This window comes from Oncorhynchus gorbuscha, linkage group LG22 (assembly GCF_021184085.1).
Source record: "Oncorhynchus gorbuscha isolate QuinsamMale2020 ecotype Even-year linkage group LG22, OgorEven_v1.0, whole genome shotgun sequence".
Classification (NCBI taxonomy): domain Eukaryota; kingdom Metazoa; phylum Chordata; class Actinopteri; order Salmoniformes; family Salmonidae; genus Oncorhynchus; species Oncorhynchus gorbuscha.
In genome coordinates, this window is record NC_060194.1 from 11581775 (window position 1) to 11599725 (window position 17951).

The 17951-nt window shown below is 42.9% G+C and overlaps 2 protein-coding genes across 2 annotated transcripts; one reads left to right on the top strand and one right to left on the bottom strand.

The window, feature by feature from the left end:
* The first annotated feature begins 6340 nt into the window (after positions 1 to 6340).
* Positions 6341 to 13840, top strand: LOC124009968 (retinol-binding protein 1-like). The gene is made up of 4 exons (XM_046322236.1): positions 6341 to 6582; positions 7070 to 7248; positions 12189 to 12290; positions 13075 to 13840. Exons 1-4 carry the CDS (start codon positions 6510 to 6512, stop codon positions 13123 to 13125), a joined length of 405 nt encoding a protein of 134 aa, XP_046178192.1. The 5' UTR covers positions 6341 to 6509; the 3' UTR covers positions 13126 to 13840.
* Positions 13841 to 15028: 1188 nt separating this feature from the next.
* Positions 15029 to 16448, bottom strand: LOC124009076. The gene is given in 1 exon segment (XM_046320577.1): positions 15029 to 16448. A coding segment is annotated over 1 exon segment (1209 nt). The 3' UTR covers positions 15029 to 15239.
* Positions 16449 to 17951: the final 1503 nt, after the last annotated feature.

Consider the following 17951-nt stretch of genomic DNA (forward strand, 5'->3'; position numbering starts at 1 on the left):
ATACGTAAAAAACAACAAAACAAATTCTATCCAACTTGAGGCTGATACTCTGGCACAACATACTGTTCATGGCTAACGATCCGGCAGGAAATGGATGTCAGGTCAGAGCTTTTGAAGGGGAGAGGTGATGATCAGGACAGGTGTGCAGATTACTGATGGGATACAGGTGCGGGTGAACATCGATCTCCCAACAAGCTAATTCGCCCGGCAACTAGACAGTGTGAGTTCCAGGACACCGGAAACACACTCCAGGACAGAAACACAGGCAAACACAGACTCAGGAAGCGGGATTCGTGACAGTACCCACCCTCCGACGAACGCACCGGACGGACTACCTGGAGCGCCAGGGTGGAGGCGGTAGAAGTCACGAAGCAGGTCGTCATCAAGGATCTGACGCCGAGGAATCCAACTCCTCTCCTCTGGACCATATCCTTCCCAATCCACGAGATATTGGAAACCTCAACCCTGCCGTCTGGAATCCGTTATGCGGCGCACCGTGTAGGCAGGACCACCTCCGATCATCCGAGGAGGAGGAGGACGAGGAGGAGGGGGCAACAGAGGACTGAGGAGAACCGGCTTGAGGCAGGAGACATGAAAGGTGGGGTGTACTCGAAGCGTTGCCGGCAATTTGAGTCGGTCCACAACAGGGTTAATGATTCTCTCCACCACAAACGGACCAATGAACTTTGGTGACAGTTTCCTCGACTCAGTCCGTAGAGGAAGATCCCGTGTAAGCCAACCAAACCTTATCTCCGATGGTATACGTGGGAGCAGGAATACGGCGACGATTCGCCTGGATCTGATACCGGTCAGAAACTCTAAGGAGGACCTTCCTGGCCCGATGCCAGGTCCGGTGGCAACGACGAATGTGGGCCTGGACAGAAGGAACCGAAAGATCCCTCTCCTGAGAAGGAAACAAGGGAGGTTGGTATCCGTATAGGCATTGGAAGGGGGACATCCCAGTGGCAGATGAAGGAAGGGTATTATGGGCATACTCGACCTAGGGTAATTGAGATGACCAAGAGGTGGGATCAGAGGAGACAAGACAACGCAGCGTGCACTCCATCTTCTGGTTGGCTCTCTCCACCTGACCATTAGATTGTGGGTGAAATCCAGAAGTGAGACTGACTGTAGCTCCAATGGCCAAACAGAAGGATCTCCAGACAGCAGAGGTAAACTGAGGACCACGGTCAGAAACAATGTCACTTGGCAATCCGTGGACCCTGAAAACCTCTCTAACCAGGATCTCGGACGTCTCCGTGGCAGATGGAAGCTTGGAGAGAGGGACAAAATGAGCAAACTTGCTGAATCTGTCCACAATGGTCAGAATGACCGTGTTCCCAACAGAAGGGGGCAATCCCGTGACAAAATCCAGGGCCAGATGTGACCAAGGTCGCCGAGGAATAGGTAGGGGGTGAAGAAGCCCAGAGCTGGGCCGATTGGTACTTTTGTTCTGAGCACAAACAGGACATGCGGCAACAAACCTCTGGGTATCTTCTCCCATGGCAGGCCACCAAAATCGACATTGCCGAAGTCAAGGATCGGTAGGATAGTCAGTTTTACGAGGGTATGTTTGGTGGCATGAGTGAAGGAGTCTTTGTTGCGAAATAGGAAGCCGATTCTAGATTTAATTTTGGATTGGAGATGCTTAATGTGAGTCTTGGAAGGAGAGTTTACAGTCTAACCAGACACCTAGGTATTTGTAGATGTCCACATATTCTGGGTCAGAACCGTCAAGAGTAGTGATGCTAGTCGGGGGGAGGGTGCGGGCAGTAATCGGTTGAAGAGCATACACTTGGTTTTACTAGCATTTAAAACCAGTTGGAGGCCACGGAAGGAGTGTTGTATGATGTTGAAGCTCGTTTGGAGGTTCGTTAGCACAGTGTCCAAAGAAGGGCCAGATGTATACAGAATGGTGTTGTCTGCGTAGAGGTGGATCAGAGAATCACCAGCAGCAAGAGCGGCATCATTGACAAATACAGAGAAAAGAGTCAGCCCGAGAATTGAACCCTGTGGCACCCCCATAGAGACTGCCAGAGGTCTTTGCCAAATGCTCTGCCAACTGCCAAATGCTAACTAACAGGGATGTAAACAAATTTGTGCACAACATTTGAGAGAAATATGCTTTTCATGCATATGACGAATTGGTAAACCAATGCCTATTCTTCCCCTCTCAAAAAAAAAGCAAACGTTGAAGAGGACAAACTCTTCTTAAACTTGGTAGTTACAGTGCATTCAGAAAATATTCATACCCTTTGACTTATTCCACATTTTGTTGTGTTATAGCCTGAATTCAACATGTATTAAATATAGTTTTTTTCTCACCCATCTACACACAATACCCCATAATGACAAAGTGAAAACATGTTTTTAGAAATGTTAGCAAATGTATTGAAAATTAAATAAGAAACGATAGGGTATTGTGTGTAGACGGGTGAGAAAAAAATATTTTTCAAATTGTTGACCTCAGGCTGTAACGCAACAAAATGTGTAATGAGTCAAGGGGTATGAATACCTTCTGAAGGGGATGTAGAACCATGCCAAAATGGAGTCTGAGCTCTAGAATTTTAGGTAGTCGGTCTTAGTTGGAACTACATATACCACACATGGAATTGAATTGAATATTTTTTTTATCCTCTTTTTAATCATGAGATTGATCTACTCATTAACTGTCTTTCCAGGGTTTGGTGAGCACTCTTTCCATGAATACAGGTGACCATGGTTTATCTGCACAAATGACTCCATATCCCCAGTCCTGTCACTTTTAAAACAAGCTGTTAAACAAAAAAGCGTAATGGATTTTCAGTCCCATATACAGTAGTGTGCCTGTGCTTATGGTACCTTATATAGACAGGTGCGTTTATTTCTAAATCATGCCCAAACAATTGAATTGGCCACAGGTGGACTCCAATCAAGTTGTTGTGACATCACAAGGATGCACCTGAGCACAGTTTGGAGTGTCACCCAGCGTCATAACACATTATATGACATGGTCATAATCATGTCATAACAGCTGACATAACGTGTCATAACCTGTTATAATATAGCCATAACACTGTCATAATATATATTTAGACCTGTTGTGACAATTGCATTTTATGACTGCGATGTCGATGACAGCCTATGGCTAAATGCTCAAGACAGGCTTGATGCAAACTATTGCCTGCTAAACTTTTGTTTCTTTCATTCATTTCATGTGTTTCATTTGATTACAGTACACCCATGTTGTAATTATAACTGAACAAGACATGTAATTCTTTGCATTAAAAGATTGTGAAAAATGTTTTCAAGGATCACACCTTTGATCACACATGGTATATAAATGATGGAAATGGGATTTTCAGTCAATTTTGATGGATAGTGCAAGTGTATTGCCTAATGTCAAAGCAGTGTAATGTACTACAATGTACAAAACTGTAGCATATTCCATTCAAAGGGCCATTTAGAAACATGTATCTTGCTTTTTTTTACTATTGGATGAACTGGTTGTTAAAACAACTAAATTGAGAAGATATCATTATGTAGTGTTTTTGTGATTAAATCAATGTTCTCATGATATTTCACAGTAAATGTATTTTTTGGATCAATGATTGTGTGGTGACATATGACTCCAAAATGAATGTACAACAAAAGGTTTTGAATATAAGACTGGCTGCGTTACTAGTGTTACTATATAGTATGGAGTTTTGTGGCATACCACATTGAGCTCTTCATTGGGTAGGCCCAGCCATTCTGTACCCCTCTATCGGATGTCACACTGGGTGACTCAGAGCTTTTCTCTCAGGATTTTAGTAATCCTGACAGTCCCCTGCAACAACGAGAGGTATTTTCTCAATTAAAAGAATGCCAAGCGAAACGTCTCTGTGTTACCAACCCACTTGGCATGTGTTACCAAGATAGTGGCTGCCATGGTCAGCTCAAAAGACGGCTATAATCGAATTAGCTTAATTACTTAATTACAAATGATGTGCCAGACCAGTCGTATATGGTCGCCTTCGAGAACATTGTGCTAAACAGAGCGTTGGAAGTTATGCGCATTGCGCTGCATAAAAAAAACGTGTTTTCAATAGTTATGTGGTTTGAATAAGATAGTAGTCTATCTGTACAAAATCGAGTCGCATTTGTCGTGCAGTGAAAACGTGTATCATAAAATGACACTGAATTTTTTGTTTTTCATCCAAACTAGGCCGAAGAGAAATATTCTTAATTAACCTACTCCTAACTGATCTTATTAAGCACTTTTAAATATATAGCACATGCCTTAATGCATGGCGAAAGTGGGGTACATTTAGCCATTTTTTAAAACATTCAGCATAACTCCGTCAAGGGAATATGGGGTGTTTCTTAAAATGCTAACTACTGTGCTGCGAACTATGCATATTGGAGCACGGGAGCGTCAGAGTATGAGTCCAAATCAAATTATGCGAAACGGAGCACGGAGGGCACTTCTCGAATGTGTACTCCGTTTGCCTGTTAAACTATCTGGTTAGCTACATTATTACGCTTTACATATAGCCATCTTAAAGTTGTGAAGTAAAACGGTTGTTTTGTGTATATCTTGATTAATCTCTTTCCATTGTTGTCCTGGCTGGAAGACGGTTAAGGGAATGGGTAAATCCATAGTACGTCAATAGGGCTATCACGAATAATTGGTACTATAGCTACCAGCGAAAAATGTCTACCTTGCATAACATTAGTTTAAGGTCATTTTGCCTGTTTTACTAGCTGGCTGGCTAGATATATATGCCATTTAGCGGACGCTTTTATCCAAAGCGACTTACAGACTTACTGATAATTATGAAGTAAAACGTTTTCTTTGTGCATATCTTGTTTTGTCTATTGTTGCCATTGTCCTGGCTGGGAGAAAGTTCAGTGGAAGCGTGAGGTAATACAGTACGTGGAGTCCGAGTGCTTCTCAAATGTATTGCTTTATACATTCTCCACACTCTCGTCCTCACAAGAACGTACTCAAGAGAACGTGGTCGGAGAATGCACTCGGAGCATGAAAGTGTGGAGCATGGCAGTATGCGCATTGAGAAACACCCATGGTGTTATTTCTAACATAGATATCAACATATATTTCAGGATGTTGAGGCCCTGTAAATAATCATGTCAACCTTACGGTTTTGAAAACATAGTTTGTCCAAAAGAAGTTTCTCTTGGTATAACATAATTTAAATTGAGCATGGGGACAGGTAAATTAAGCCACATACACATTTCTGTACTGAATGAAATATTACCACATAATAAATAAAAAAAACACGTCTATCTTTATATACCGAATAAAAAAACATGAGCTGGCACACACCCAGAGGAAAGTATTTTATGTAGAGGTGCTGACAGCGAATAAACTACAAGCTATAAAAAGAAGGCACAGTAATGTCGAAACGTTTGTGATTTACCCAATAAATTACTAGGAGTTTATATATAGAGTGTGTGACTCTCTTTATTTTTTATTTTGATAGCTTATATCTTTATTTCCAAAACACATTTCAACACAATCACAATCGCTTTATATATTTTAATCATATTTTAACACAGGCTTAAATTCTAACAAACAACTTGTACTTTTTTAAACACTTTTAACATTTGCCAGGCCCTGTTCTTACCTCATATCCCAGAGATAATGCCTGGCATCATTCCTGGGAAAGGCTTAACATCTAACAAACAAGTTGTACTTTTTTAAACAAAAGTAAGTCGCTCTGGATAAGAGCGTCTGCTAAATGACTTAAATGTAAATGTTAACATTTGCCAGGTCCAGTTCTTACCTCATATCCCAGCGATAATGCCTTGCATCATTCCTGGGAAGAAAACACTTACATTTGTTCAACTTGCCATTGTCTTAATTTACCCCATGGCCATTGGCTCAATTTACTCCAAGGCAAACATGTTTACTATACTAGCCCACACAGCTACATGGCTGCACTTTCATGCTAGGTTTAGGACCTCATATTTAATTTTATAGAGACCCCAACTGATGCACAGAACCATCTTTAAATTATCTACTTTGGTTTAGATGCAAGCATCATGAAACCTCTAACACAATAAATTAATTGGATTTGGTGATAATCCGTTTTTTGGATTTAATTTGTTTACCACTTTTTCCATGTAGTTTCTTCCTTCACATACTCCATGAAATGATAACCTATTCATAAATATTTGGTCAAATTATACATTTAGTGTATGGTTTCAAAGGTGGTTCAATTTACCCAACTCTCACATATGTATAATCTCGTCCCCAGCCTGTTCTCTTGAGTCTAGGCTGGCGTTAATTGACGTATGGCTCGTTTCAAATGCGCAGTTTGCGCAGATCAGCTGTGGTGGGAGGGAGTTTCCAATTCTTGTAAAAAAAGAAGAAGAAGAAAGCTATTAAGTAATCGGATTAAAGGGATTCTGGTTCAAATAGGAGGCCTGGACAGCAGTCATGCATTCCGTCGCAAGTGAACAGCGATATCGGATCTCCTTTGCCCATTTCACCAGGAAGTAAGGAAACTAGAAACACAGCCAATATGCCAGTTGATCTGAATGGGTATTGGAAAATGATCTCAAATGACAACTTCGAGGAGTACTTAAAGGCCCTCGGTGAGTTGTTACAGCATTTTTGGGGGATGATTCGTTTAAGGGGGACTCCAAACTTCAGTTAAATGGATGATGCGCAAGGATATTGCTGCTCCATACGTCGAGTTCCGTTGCATCAGGACCACTGCGCCCTGCGGTCAATATTGAGCTCTAGCATTAATATACCTAGCTAACGTTATGGAATTTAGTATAGTTCAAAGTGTGTTTATTGGAGCACGGGTGTAGATACTGACATATTGCTTGCGTTTGAAAGTGCTGCATATTTACAAAGTATCCCAAAAATAGCGAGATTGCTGGTATTAGATCCGGTTATGGCCTATTACAGAAACAGAGGTCATGAAAGTGATGTTAGGCTATAGATGACTGTAGCCTTCCTGCTCCTCAGTGTTAATCTCTCTCTCTCGCTCTCTCTACTCGCTCTTTCTCTCTCTACTCGCTCTCTCTCTCTACTCACTCTCTCTCTTCCCTTTTTTGGGGACCCATCACACAGATGTAAATGTTGCCATTAGGAAAATTGCCACCTTGTTGAAGCCTGACAAAGACATCAATCACGATGGTGACCACATAGTCATCAAGACCCTCAGTACCTTTAAGAACTACAACATGGATTTCCATGTTGGCAAGGAGTTTGAAGAGGATCTGTCAGGGGTGGATGACAGAAAATGCATGGTGAGTTGACAAAAACATTCCCATCACACATTCAGTTGTTGTTTTTTAAAAGGCTATCAAAACGTATTTCTGGAGACTAGAGATACAGAACAAGGATTCATTTTGATGTTTCAGTAGTGGTTTGTCATATTCCCTCTAGTGTGAGATCACAAATGGCAGTCCTTATGTGTGCTCATCAATATTTGATTGAGGTACCACTGCAAACACAAGGGGCCTTGAGTTGAGGCTAAGGGGGAAGCAGTAGATTGCTGCATTAGAGAAGACACTGGTGTCCTTGAAAACATATAAGGGCTTTTCACACTACTGAGCCGAACAGAGCAGAGCCAAACCTAGCTGCACTGAGCTTGCCTAGTTGGGCATCCACGTAGTTGCTGGAACTGCTGAAAAGGACAATGTGAAAACTAATAGATGTTTAGTCAGGAGATCTGAGAAAAACTTGTATGCTACAATTTTTCTTCTGATAAGATTTTTTTTCCCTGGGACCTGATTAGGATCTGCATATTTTTCTCCTCCCAAAAAAGAACATCCCTTGTAAGCCTGTAGGCTGATTTCTTTCCAAGCCCATAAACCATTACCATGTGGGCGGCTGCAAATACCATCAGGGAATGGAAGTCCGTTATTGGCCACTGGGCCAACTATATTCTGTATTGTTGTAACTTACCATTTGTGAGACTTTGCTATACCTATTTTTATTTTTATTTTTATTTCACCTTTATTTAACCAGGTAGGCTAGTTGAGAACAAGTTCTCATTTGCAACTGCGACCTGGCCAAGATAAAGCATAGCAGTGTGAACAGACAATACAGAGTTACACATGGAGTAAACAATTAACAAGTCAATAACACAGTAGAAAAAAAAAGAAAAAAAGGGGAGTCTATATACAAGCAATTTTGTAGATGACATCGCCGAAGTCGAGGATCGGTAGGATAGTCCGTTTTACTAGGGTAAGCTTGGCAGCGTGAGTGAAGGAGGCTGTTTGATATAGGTCTGGAAGGAGAGTTTGCAGTCTAGCCAGACACCTAGGTACTTATAGGTGTCCACATATTCAAGGTCGGAACCATCCAGTGTGGTGATACTAGTCGGGCATGCGGGTGCAGGCAGCGATCGGTTGAAAAGCATGCATTTGGTTTTACTAGCGTTTAAGAGCAGTTGGAGGCCACGGAAGGAGTGTTGTATGGCATTGAAGCTCGTTTGGAGGTTAGATAGCACAGTGTCCAATGACGGGCTGAAAGTATATAGAATGGTGTCGTCTGCGTAGAGGTGGATCAGGGAATTGCCCGCAGCAAGAGCAACATCATTGATATATACAGAGAAAAGAGTCGGCCCGAGAATTGAACCCTATGGCACCCCCATAGAGACTGCCAGAGGACTGGACAGCATGCCCTCCGATTTGACACACTGAACTCTGTCTGCAAAGTAATTGGTGAACCAGGCAAGGCAGTCATCCAAAAAACCGAGGCTACTGAGTCTGCCGATAAGGATATGGTGATTGACAGAGTCAAAAGCCTTGGCAAGGTCGATGAAGACGCCTGCACAGTACTGTCTTTTATCGATGGCGGTTATGATGTCGTTTAGTACCTTGAGTGTGGCTGAGGTGCACCCGTGACCGGCTCGGAAACCAGATTGCATAGCGGAGAAGGTACGGTGGGATTCGAGATGGTCAGTGACCTGTTTGTTGACTTGGCTTTCGAAGACCTTCAATAGGCAGGGCAGGATGGATATAGGTCTGTAACAGTTTGGGTCCAGCATGTCTCCCACTTTGAAGAGGGGGATGACTGCTTTCCAATCCTTGGGGATCTCAGACAATATGAAAGAGAGGTTGAACAGACTGGTAATAGGGTTGCGACAATGGCGGCGGATAGTTTCAGAAATAGAGGGTCCAGATTGTCAAGCCCAGCTGATTTATACGGGTCCAGGTTTTGCAGCTCTTTCAGAACATCTGCTATCTGGATTTGGGTAAAGGAGAACCTGGAGAGGCTTGGGCGAGGAGCTGCGGGGGGGCGGAGCTGTTGGCCGAGGTAGGAGTAGCCAGGCGGAAGGCATGGCCAGCCGTTGAGAAATGCTTGTTGAAGTTTTCGATAATCATGGATTTGTCGGTGGTGACCGTGTTCCCTAGCTTCAGTGCAGTGGGCAGCTGGGAGGAGGTGCTCTTGTTCTCCATGGACTTCACAGTGTCCCAGAACTTTTTGGAGTTGGAGCTACAGGATGCAAACTTCTGCCTGAAGAAGCTGGCCTTAGCTTTCCTGACTGACTGTGTGTATTGCGTCCTGACTTCCCTGAACAGTTGCATATCGCGGGGACTGTTCGATGCTATTGCAGTCCGCCACAGGATGTTTTTGTGCTGGTCGAGGGCAGTCACGTCTGGAGTGAACCAAGGGCTGTATCTGTTCTTAGTTCTGCATTTTTTGAACGGAGCATGCTTATCTAAAATGGTGAGGAAGTTACTCTTAAAGAATGACCAGGCATCCTCAACTGACGGGATGAGGTCAATGTCCTTCCAGGATACCCGGGTCAGGTCGATTAGAAAGGCCTGCTCACAGAAGTGTTTTAGGGAGCGTTTGACAGTGATGATGGGTGGTCGTTTGACTGCGGCACCGTAGCGGATACAGGCAATGAGGCAGTGGTCGCTGAGATCCTGGTTGAAGACAGCGGAGGTGTATTTGGAGGGCCAGTTGGTTAGGATGACGTCTATGAGGGTGCCCTTGCTTACAGAGTTAGGGTTGTACCTGGTGGGTTCCTTGATGATTTGTATGAGATTGAGGGCATCTAGCTTATATTGTAGGACTGCCGGGGTGTTAAGCATATCCCAGTTTAGGTCACCTAACAGAACAATCTCTGAAGCTAGATGGGGGGCAATCAATTCACAAATGGTGTCCAGGGCACAGCTGGGAGCTGAGGGGGGTCGGTAGCAGGCGGCAACAGTGAGAGACTTATTTCTGGAGAGAGTAATTTGACATTACTTTGCAGGCTATCTCTGCAGTAGACTGCAACTCCTCCCCCCTTTGGCAGTTCTATCTTGATGGAAGATGTTATAGTTGGGTATGGAAATCTCTGAATTTTTGGTGGCCTTCCTGAGCCAGGATTCAGACATGGCAAGGACATCAGGGTTAGCAGAGTGTGCTAAAGCAGTGAGTAAAACAAACTTAGGGAGGAGGCTTCTGATGTTGACATGCATGAAACCAAGGCTTTTTCGATCACAGAAGTCAACAAATGAGGGTGCCTGGGGACATGCAGGGCCTGGGTTTACCTCCACATCACCCGCAGAACAGAGAAGGAGTAGTATGAGGGTGCGGCTAAAGGCTATCAAAACTGGTCGCCTAGAGCGTTGGGGACAGAGAATTAAGAGGAGCAGGTTTCTGGGCATGGTAGAATATATTCAGGGCATAATGCGCAGACAGGGGTATGGTGGGGTGCAGGTATGGCGGAGGTAAGCCCAGGCACTGGGTGATGATGAGTGAGGTTTTATCTCTGGACATGCTGGTTGTAATGGGTGAGGTCACCGCATATGTGGGAGGTGGGACAAAGGACGTATCAGGGGTATGAGGAGTGGGACTAGGGGCTCCATTATGAACTAAAACAATGATAACTAACCTGAGCAACAGTATACAAGGCATATTGACATTTGAGAGAGACATACAGCGAGGCATACAGTAATCACAGGTGTTGAATTGGGAAAGCTAGCTAAACCAGTGGGTGAGACAACAGCTAATCAGCTAGCATAACAACAGCAGGTAAAATGGCATTGACTAGGCAACGGGGCCGACAGATAAAACAAACAAGCAGAATGGAGTACCGTGATTAATGGACAGTCCAGCGTGCATCAGCTATGTAGCCAAGTGATCAGAGTCCAGGGGCAGCGGTGGATGGGGCAGGGGGGCTGGACTGGCGAGTGTTATCCAGGTTGAAAAACTAACAATGACTAAATAGCTTGTAGCTAGTTAGCTGGTTAGCTTCTGGAGGTTCTTGAGTGTGTTCTAAAAATTAAAAATAATAGCGATTCCGTATCACATTGGGTGAGGCAGGTTTCCGGAAGGTATAAACACATTTTTAAAAATACTTTAGGAAAAGTAGCTACATTGGGTGAGGTGGGTTGCAGGAGAGTATTTGGAAGCTTAGGTTTAGCAAAATGTTTTTAAAGATATGCGAAGAAAAATATCTAAAATGAAAACTTTACGACACCTTTATGACTATTTATGCAGTTGAATCCTAACTTGTTTATGTAATGAAAGAGCTGGTGTTTATAATATATGGGAATTATTGAATATATACTGTATAGTCATTATTACTTAAAAGAAAACTGGACCCAAAAACTATATTTTGGTATTTGTTTCATTAGTCCATTGTTGACATAGTCCCAAAAAGTTTTCAAGATATGTAACTTTCAAAATACAGCCGGTGAATTCAAGTCGAACCACCTAGCCTCATCTCCCATCGAATTGTGGTATCTAAAGGTTTTCATTCCTATGCTGTGAGCTCTGAGCTACAGAGCTGTCTGTCCTCAGAAGACCCCTTCCAGAGCAAAGGGTGAGGGAACAGACTCCGAAGCCAAAAAGGACATTGAAATCGGGAGGACGCTCAGAGAGGTGCGCCGGAGTAGTGCGTTATCGAACAGCTGAAGGCCTAGTTTTCCCATGGTGCCCCAGGTTAATGAGTTAATAATTGCTTGATTCAGTTAATCACGCAATTTGAAACTTTAATCATTCGATGAACAACAGTCGTCACATTAACTTATGCAACGTCACGACACATGCGTCTGTTTGTAAGTCTGTAAATTGTTATATATTCCTGCACACTACTGTGTGTGTGTGTGTGTGTGTGTGTGTGTGTGTGTGTGTGTGTGTGTGTGTGTGTGTGTGTGTGTGTGTGTGTGTGTGTGTGTGTGTGTGTGTGTGTGTGTGTGTGTGTGTGTGTGTGTGTGTGTGTGTGTGTGTGTGTGTGTAGACCACTATCTCATGGGAGGGAGACAATCTGGTGTGTGTGCAGAAGGGAGAGAAAGAAGGAAGAGGCTGGACCCATTGGGTGGAGGGGGATGAGCTTCATCTGGTAAGAGAACACATTCATTCATGGCATTTGAATGCAAGTCTTCTTCCTCAGTTCCTGATTTCACTTTTTGTCACAACAGATCTCAGATCAGATGAACATGTAAGACAATAAATAGCATAGATGAAAAACATTTATTCAAAGCTTTTGTGAAAATATAGCTGGTTTCTGGCTTTGGTAACTTCACAATTAAAAAAAAAACTAAGTGTGGACCACCAGGGCAAATACTCCATGACAAAATTCCTACACTTTATGGATAGAATTGGAGTTTAGGGACCCTCAATAAAATAGTATATTTGTATTGCACCTCTAGTGTACCCATACATAAACATTAGTAAATCTACTGACCTCGACAATGACCACCGTATGACCACTTTCATTACCTTGTCATTACGGATTTTCATTGCTATGATTATTGTCATCAAAGCTGAGTAAAAGGCATCTGACTGCCAAATTATTTAGTCAAAGTGATTCTAACAGATGTTCGCAATTAGTAGCCATGAAATTATTCATTAGCAGAGTGGCTCCCTGGAGTCACTAAACCCAGGAACACTGAACAGCAGCTGCCTCTGCTGGTTAAAAATATAACTGCAAGTACATGTGCTTTGCCTTTGGTTTTCTCCATAGAGGAGATTGATTACTGTGAACATTTTTGACATCTTCACAGCTGTTTACCTCAATTAATGATGATAGGGTGGTATACAAAAACAAATAAATAATGGGATTTATTAAAAATCCTGTTTAATCTCTCGATGGAACATAACTTTACCTTCTATTCACTCTGCAGGAGCTGAGAGCTTGTGGAGCTGTGTGCAAGCAGGTCTTCAAGAAAACCTAAACCAGCACTGGAATTACAAAATGGCGCCCCCTACCTGAGCGCTCAAGAGAGACACAGACACAAACCAACCCTGTGACAAAGAACCCTCTAATACATTTACATTTAAGTCATTTAGCAGACGCTCATCCATCCATCCACCCATCCATCCATCCATCCACCCACCCACCCACCCACCCGCCCACCCATCCAACCATCCATCCTTCCATCCTTCCATCCTTCATTCCATCAATCCTTTCACATTTCTTTCCATCATTCAAACTATTCAAACTAACAGACAGGGGTGATGTATCTGTCGATCACTTGTACTGTTACTCTGTCTCAGGGTGAGAGCCCCTTTGATTGACATGTTATAGGTGTGTGGATACATTAACACTGAAGTACGTGTAGTAGGCTTTGTGATTAGTGCCTCAATCTCTAATGGAGTCCTGAGTTTACAACTGGGGGTGAACTTGACCAGTAGGAAGGAGGGTTTTAGTAGAGTGAAAAAGAAAATGAGTTTGAGAGAGGTAAAGAATTAAAATGAAACGGAGAGGCAGCAGAAGATGTGACAAATAGCTACCAGGCCTGTGCAGTTGAGACATCATCACCGTCTTAGTAGAAAACTTTACAAGTACTAACGTGTTCAGGAAATAACAGCAGACTTTGTCTGTGTTTTTCCTCAATTCATTTGGGAGTGTCCCCTTGATAGGAAAAAATCACTCAATAAATGAATCTCAACAATGTGGTCTGTCTGTGAGAGTTTTTGTCTTTAAAAGTGAGAAAACAAACAGAAATGTTTCTTTCACCAATGTAAAGTCAACTAATATGTGGGCCATGAGAGAAGCAGCAAAATTCATTCAAGCACAATATTTTTTTAAATATAAAAAAATCTGTAAGTAAAGAATACAAATAAATACAAAAAGATGCTGTGATCATGGAACCAGGAAAACAATAAAATACCATAAATAATTGATTTACAATATGTAAATCGTTGCTCTTGTTTTCCTTAATAGGATGTCGGTGGGCAGAGCCGGGAGGGTCATAATTGAAATGGGACACACCTGGGCTCAGGTGTCCCGGGATAAATGCACCACTTCCCCATTCATTGAGGAGACTCTCTCCATGCAGACACTGATATATTTTTTTTTGTGTGACCGTTTTGTTTGTTCATTATCACATTTATGCATGAGAACACCTGCTTACATTACTGCCTACACACACACCATTGTTAATTGTATTTAGTTTACTTCAGTTAATAAATATTATTCTGCCCTTGAGTTGCGTTCCCATGCAAAACTAGACAAATAGCTAACAACTAAGTCTTCAATAAAACTCCCAAGGCGTGACTTTTCTTGAATGAATATATTGAAAACGTTTATGTTGTGAAACTGCAAAATACAGAAAAGAATATACTTTAGTGTTCAATTCACACCGACATACTGTAGATTTACATTAAACATTTGAAGTTGCATAAATACAAAGCATGCGCTAAGGTACCATGCATCTGGCATGATGCCAAACCATATAGCTAATTGTTAACCATATGGTAATTGCTCCCTTCATTACTCTAATAATGTATAACCATCTATGTAGAATAACAAAGCATATTACACTAGAAACAGTAACAAAACTACAGTATTGTATATTTTACAATTCGTTTGCATGACGCATGAGCAAAGTAATACAGCTAACGACATACACAAAAGGCATTGCAATTTGTGAGTAAATGCAACCAACATTGATATGTAAGAAACTCTATCAATAACAAGATTATCATCATTAGCTAAATGCTTGAATCGAACTTACAAACAAATATTTTTCCAAGGCTGAAGCGTGACAAGAAATAACTATATTGAAAGACCTGCACCGTAGCGTTTGTAGCTGCTTCTATGCGTGCAAAACAAATTCTTAACTTCCCGTTTGCGTTGTCTTTCTAAGTACCAGAAAGCGCCACTAGGGGGCAAATAACACCATTGAACACAATGAAAATCCAATTTAACCATTGTAATAAAATAATCTGTTACCTTCTAACAGGATGGCAGCACACTCCCCGCCTGGTATAATGAAATTGTGCCACTATTAAATAAAACATATCAAGAAACAAATAATGTCCTTTCTATTTGTATCTTTTGTCTCTAGGATGCTTCAGAAAGAAGAACAACAATCTCTGAGATTGGTCTCAGAAACACCTTAGCAGCTCCTTGCTTGACAATTTTTAGTTCTACTTTCCTAACCTTTTTGTCAGTACTGGGAAAGGTTTTTACCACAAGCCCGACTGGCCAGTCATTTCTGTGTGCCTGACTGTCTTTCAATAAGACAACATCTCCCACTTTTACATTTGGCTTTTCTGCTGTCCATTTTCTGCGTCTCTGCAGCGTTGTCAGGTACTCCTGTCTCCACCTTTTCCAAAAGGTGTCAGCGAGACACTGGACTTGCTTCCACTGTTTTCCATGAAGGTCGTTCATGCTGAAGTATCCGGAAGGGGCTGAGGTAGCGCTGGTCTTTTGTGTAAGTAACATTGAGGGTGTGCATGTCAGGTAGGCATGTCAGGTAGGCATGTCAGGGTCGGTTGATACTGACACTAAGGGTCTCGCATTGATTATTGCCATAACTTCAGACATAAGAGTGCTCAAGACCTCATGTGTGAGATGAGTGGAGCCCGTCTGAAACAGCATAGCATCAAGAATACGTCTGGCAACCCCAATGAGTCTCTCCCAAGAACCACCCATATGAGACGAGTGTGGAGGATTAAATATCCAAGTACATCCCTTATCTGAGAGGTATTTAGTCAGTTCTGAGTCATTTGTGTCGATACCCAGTTCCCTGCAGGCACCTATAAAGTTTGTACCTCGATCAGACCTTAGCACTTTTGCTGGACCACGGATAGCGAAAAAACGCCTCAGCGCGTTGATGAAGCTGGATGTGGACATGGATTCGATAAGCTCGATATGGACTGCTCTAGTAGACATACATGTAAAGAGCACCGCCCAGCGCTTGGAGTCTGCACTACCACCTCTAGTGCGACGAGTTATGACATTCCATGGTCCAAACACATCAAGTCCAACGCTGGTGAATGGTGGTTCAGATGTGAGTCTGTCTGCAGGCAAGTCAGCCATTTTTTGGTCAACTAACATCCCTCTAACCTTGCGGCAGGTGACACACTTGTGAATGACACCAGAGACCAGACGTTTGCTCCCAATAATCCAGAAGCCTGCTGCTCGAATAGCTCCATCTGAAAAATGACGGCCTTGGTGAGCCACTTGCTCATGATAATGTCTTACCAGCAGAGTGGCAACATGATGTGTCCGTGAGATGATGAGAGGATGTTTTTCGTCTTGTAACATGTCGGCGGAAGATAAGCGGCCTCCCACCCTTAGCAACCCATCCTCATCAATCACTGGGTTCAGCTTTTTGAGTGTACTTTCTTTGGGAACTCTTTTCCTTTTTCAATGCATTTGAATTCCTCTCTGAAGGATTCATGTTGCACACAGTGAATGATTGCTGTTTTGGCTTGTGACAACTCACTTGTACCGCATGGTTTATTACAGTCATGCCAGCCTCTGCAGCTGGTGTTGTCTGCACCTTCATGGAAGGATCTTGCAACATGAATGAGTCGTGCTGTGGCTCGATTGAGAGTTTTCCAGCTTGAGAACCTCTCAAAGCGATGAGAGCCGAGTTGAGCTCCAGAAACTTTAGAGGCAAAGACAGTGACGTCTGGTCGAATCTCTGCATCTGTGTGAGGCTCTACAAGGTCAAAATTGATGTTCTCAGGCTTACTCGAGTTTGTTTGGGTCAGGAACGGTGGACCTGAGAACCAACTAGTGTGTTTTAAGAGCGCAGCAAGTATGGGCCTGGTTGCATGGTCTGCTGGATTGCTGCCAGTGTTTATATAGCACCACTGATCTGGATGGGTAGACTTCCTGATTCGAGTTATCCTATTGGCAACATAAACATAGAATCTTTTGGTGACATTGTGGATGTAACCGAGAACTATCTTACTGTCTGTGTAGAATTTCGTATTTGATCAGTTCATACATTTCAACAGCTAGCAAAGCCGCACACAGTTATAGGCGTGGGATAGTGTGGGCCGGACGAGGGGCCAATTTTGATTTCACCATGACAAATCCAACATGGCATTGACCTTCCGAGTCAATAACTCTCAGGTAGGTTACCGCTCCTATGGCTACTGTAGAGGCATCCGAGAAGATGTGTAGCTCTCTTCTTTGAGTGGTAGACAAGGAGACTGGGATGTAGGTCCGCTGTATATTCATATGTTCCAACTCCATCAAAGATTCCTTCCACATTTTCCATTCCTCTTATTTTCCTGTGGGAAGAGGGGCATCCCACTCACTCTGATCAGAAGAGAGTTCTCTGATTAAGGCTTTACCTTGCATTGTTATTGGAGCCACGAACCCAAGGGGGTCATAAAGACTATTCACTGTGGACAGGATGCCTCTCCGAGTAAAAGGCTTCTCATTGTGGGACACCTGGAATGAGAAGCTGTCTGTTTCCAGGTTCCAGGAAAGTCCCAGACTCAGAAAGGGGAGAGGATCCACTCCTAGGTCCAGATCTTTTAAGTCTTTCGCACGGTCCTCCATAGGGAAGGCTTCCATAACTGTTTTGCTATTGGATGCAATCTTGTGTAGTTTCATGTTGGACTCCGCCAACATTGCTTGTGTTTTTCTTAGAATGTTGACAGCTTCTTCTGTAGTAGCTACTGATGTCAGACCATCATCGACGTAGAAGTTCCTCACTACATATTGCTTGGGTTCTGACCCGTGTTCCTTCTCACCCTGTAGCGCTGCTCGTCTCATGCAGTAGATGGCTACGGCTGGTGAAGGGCTGTT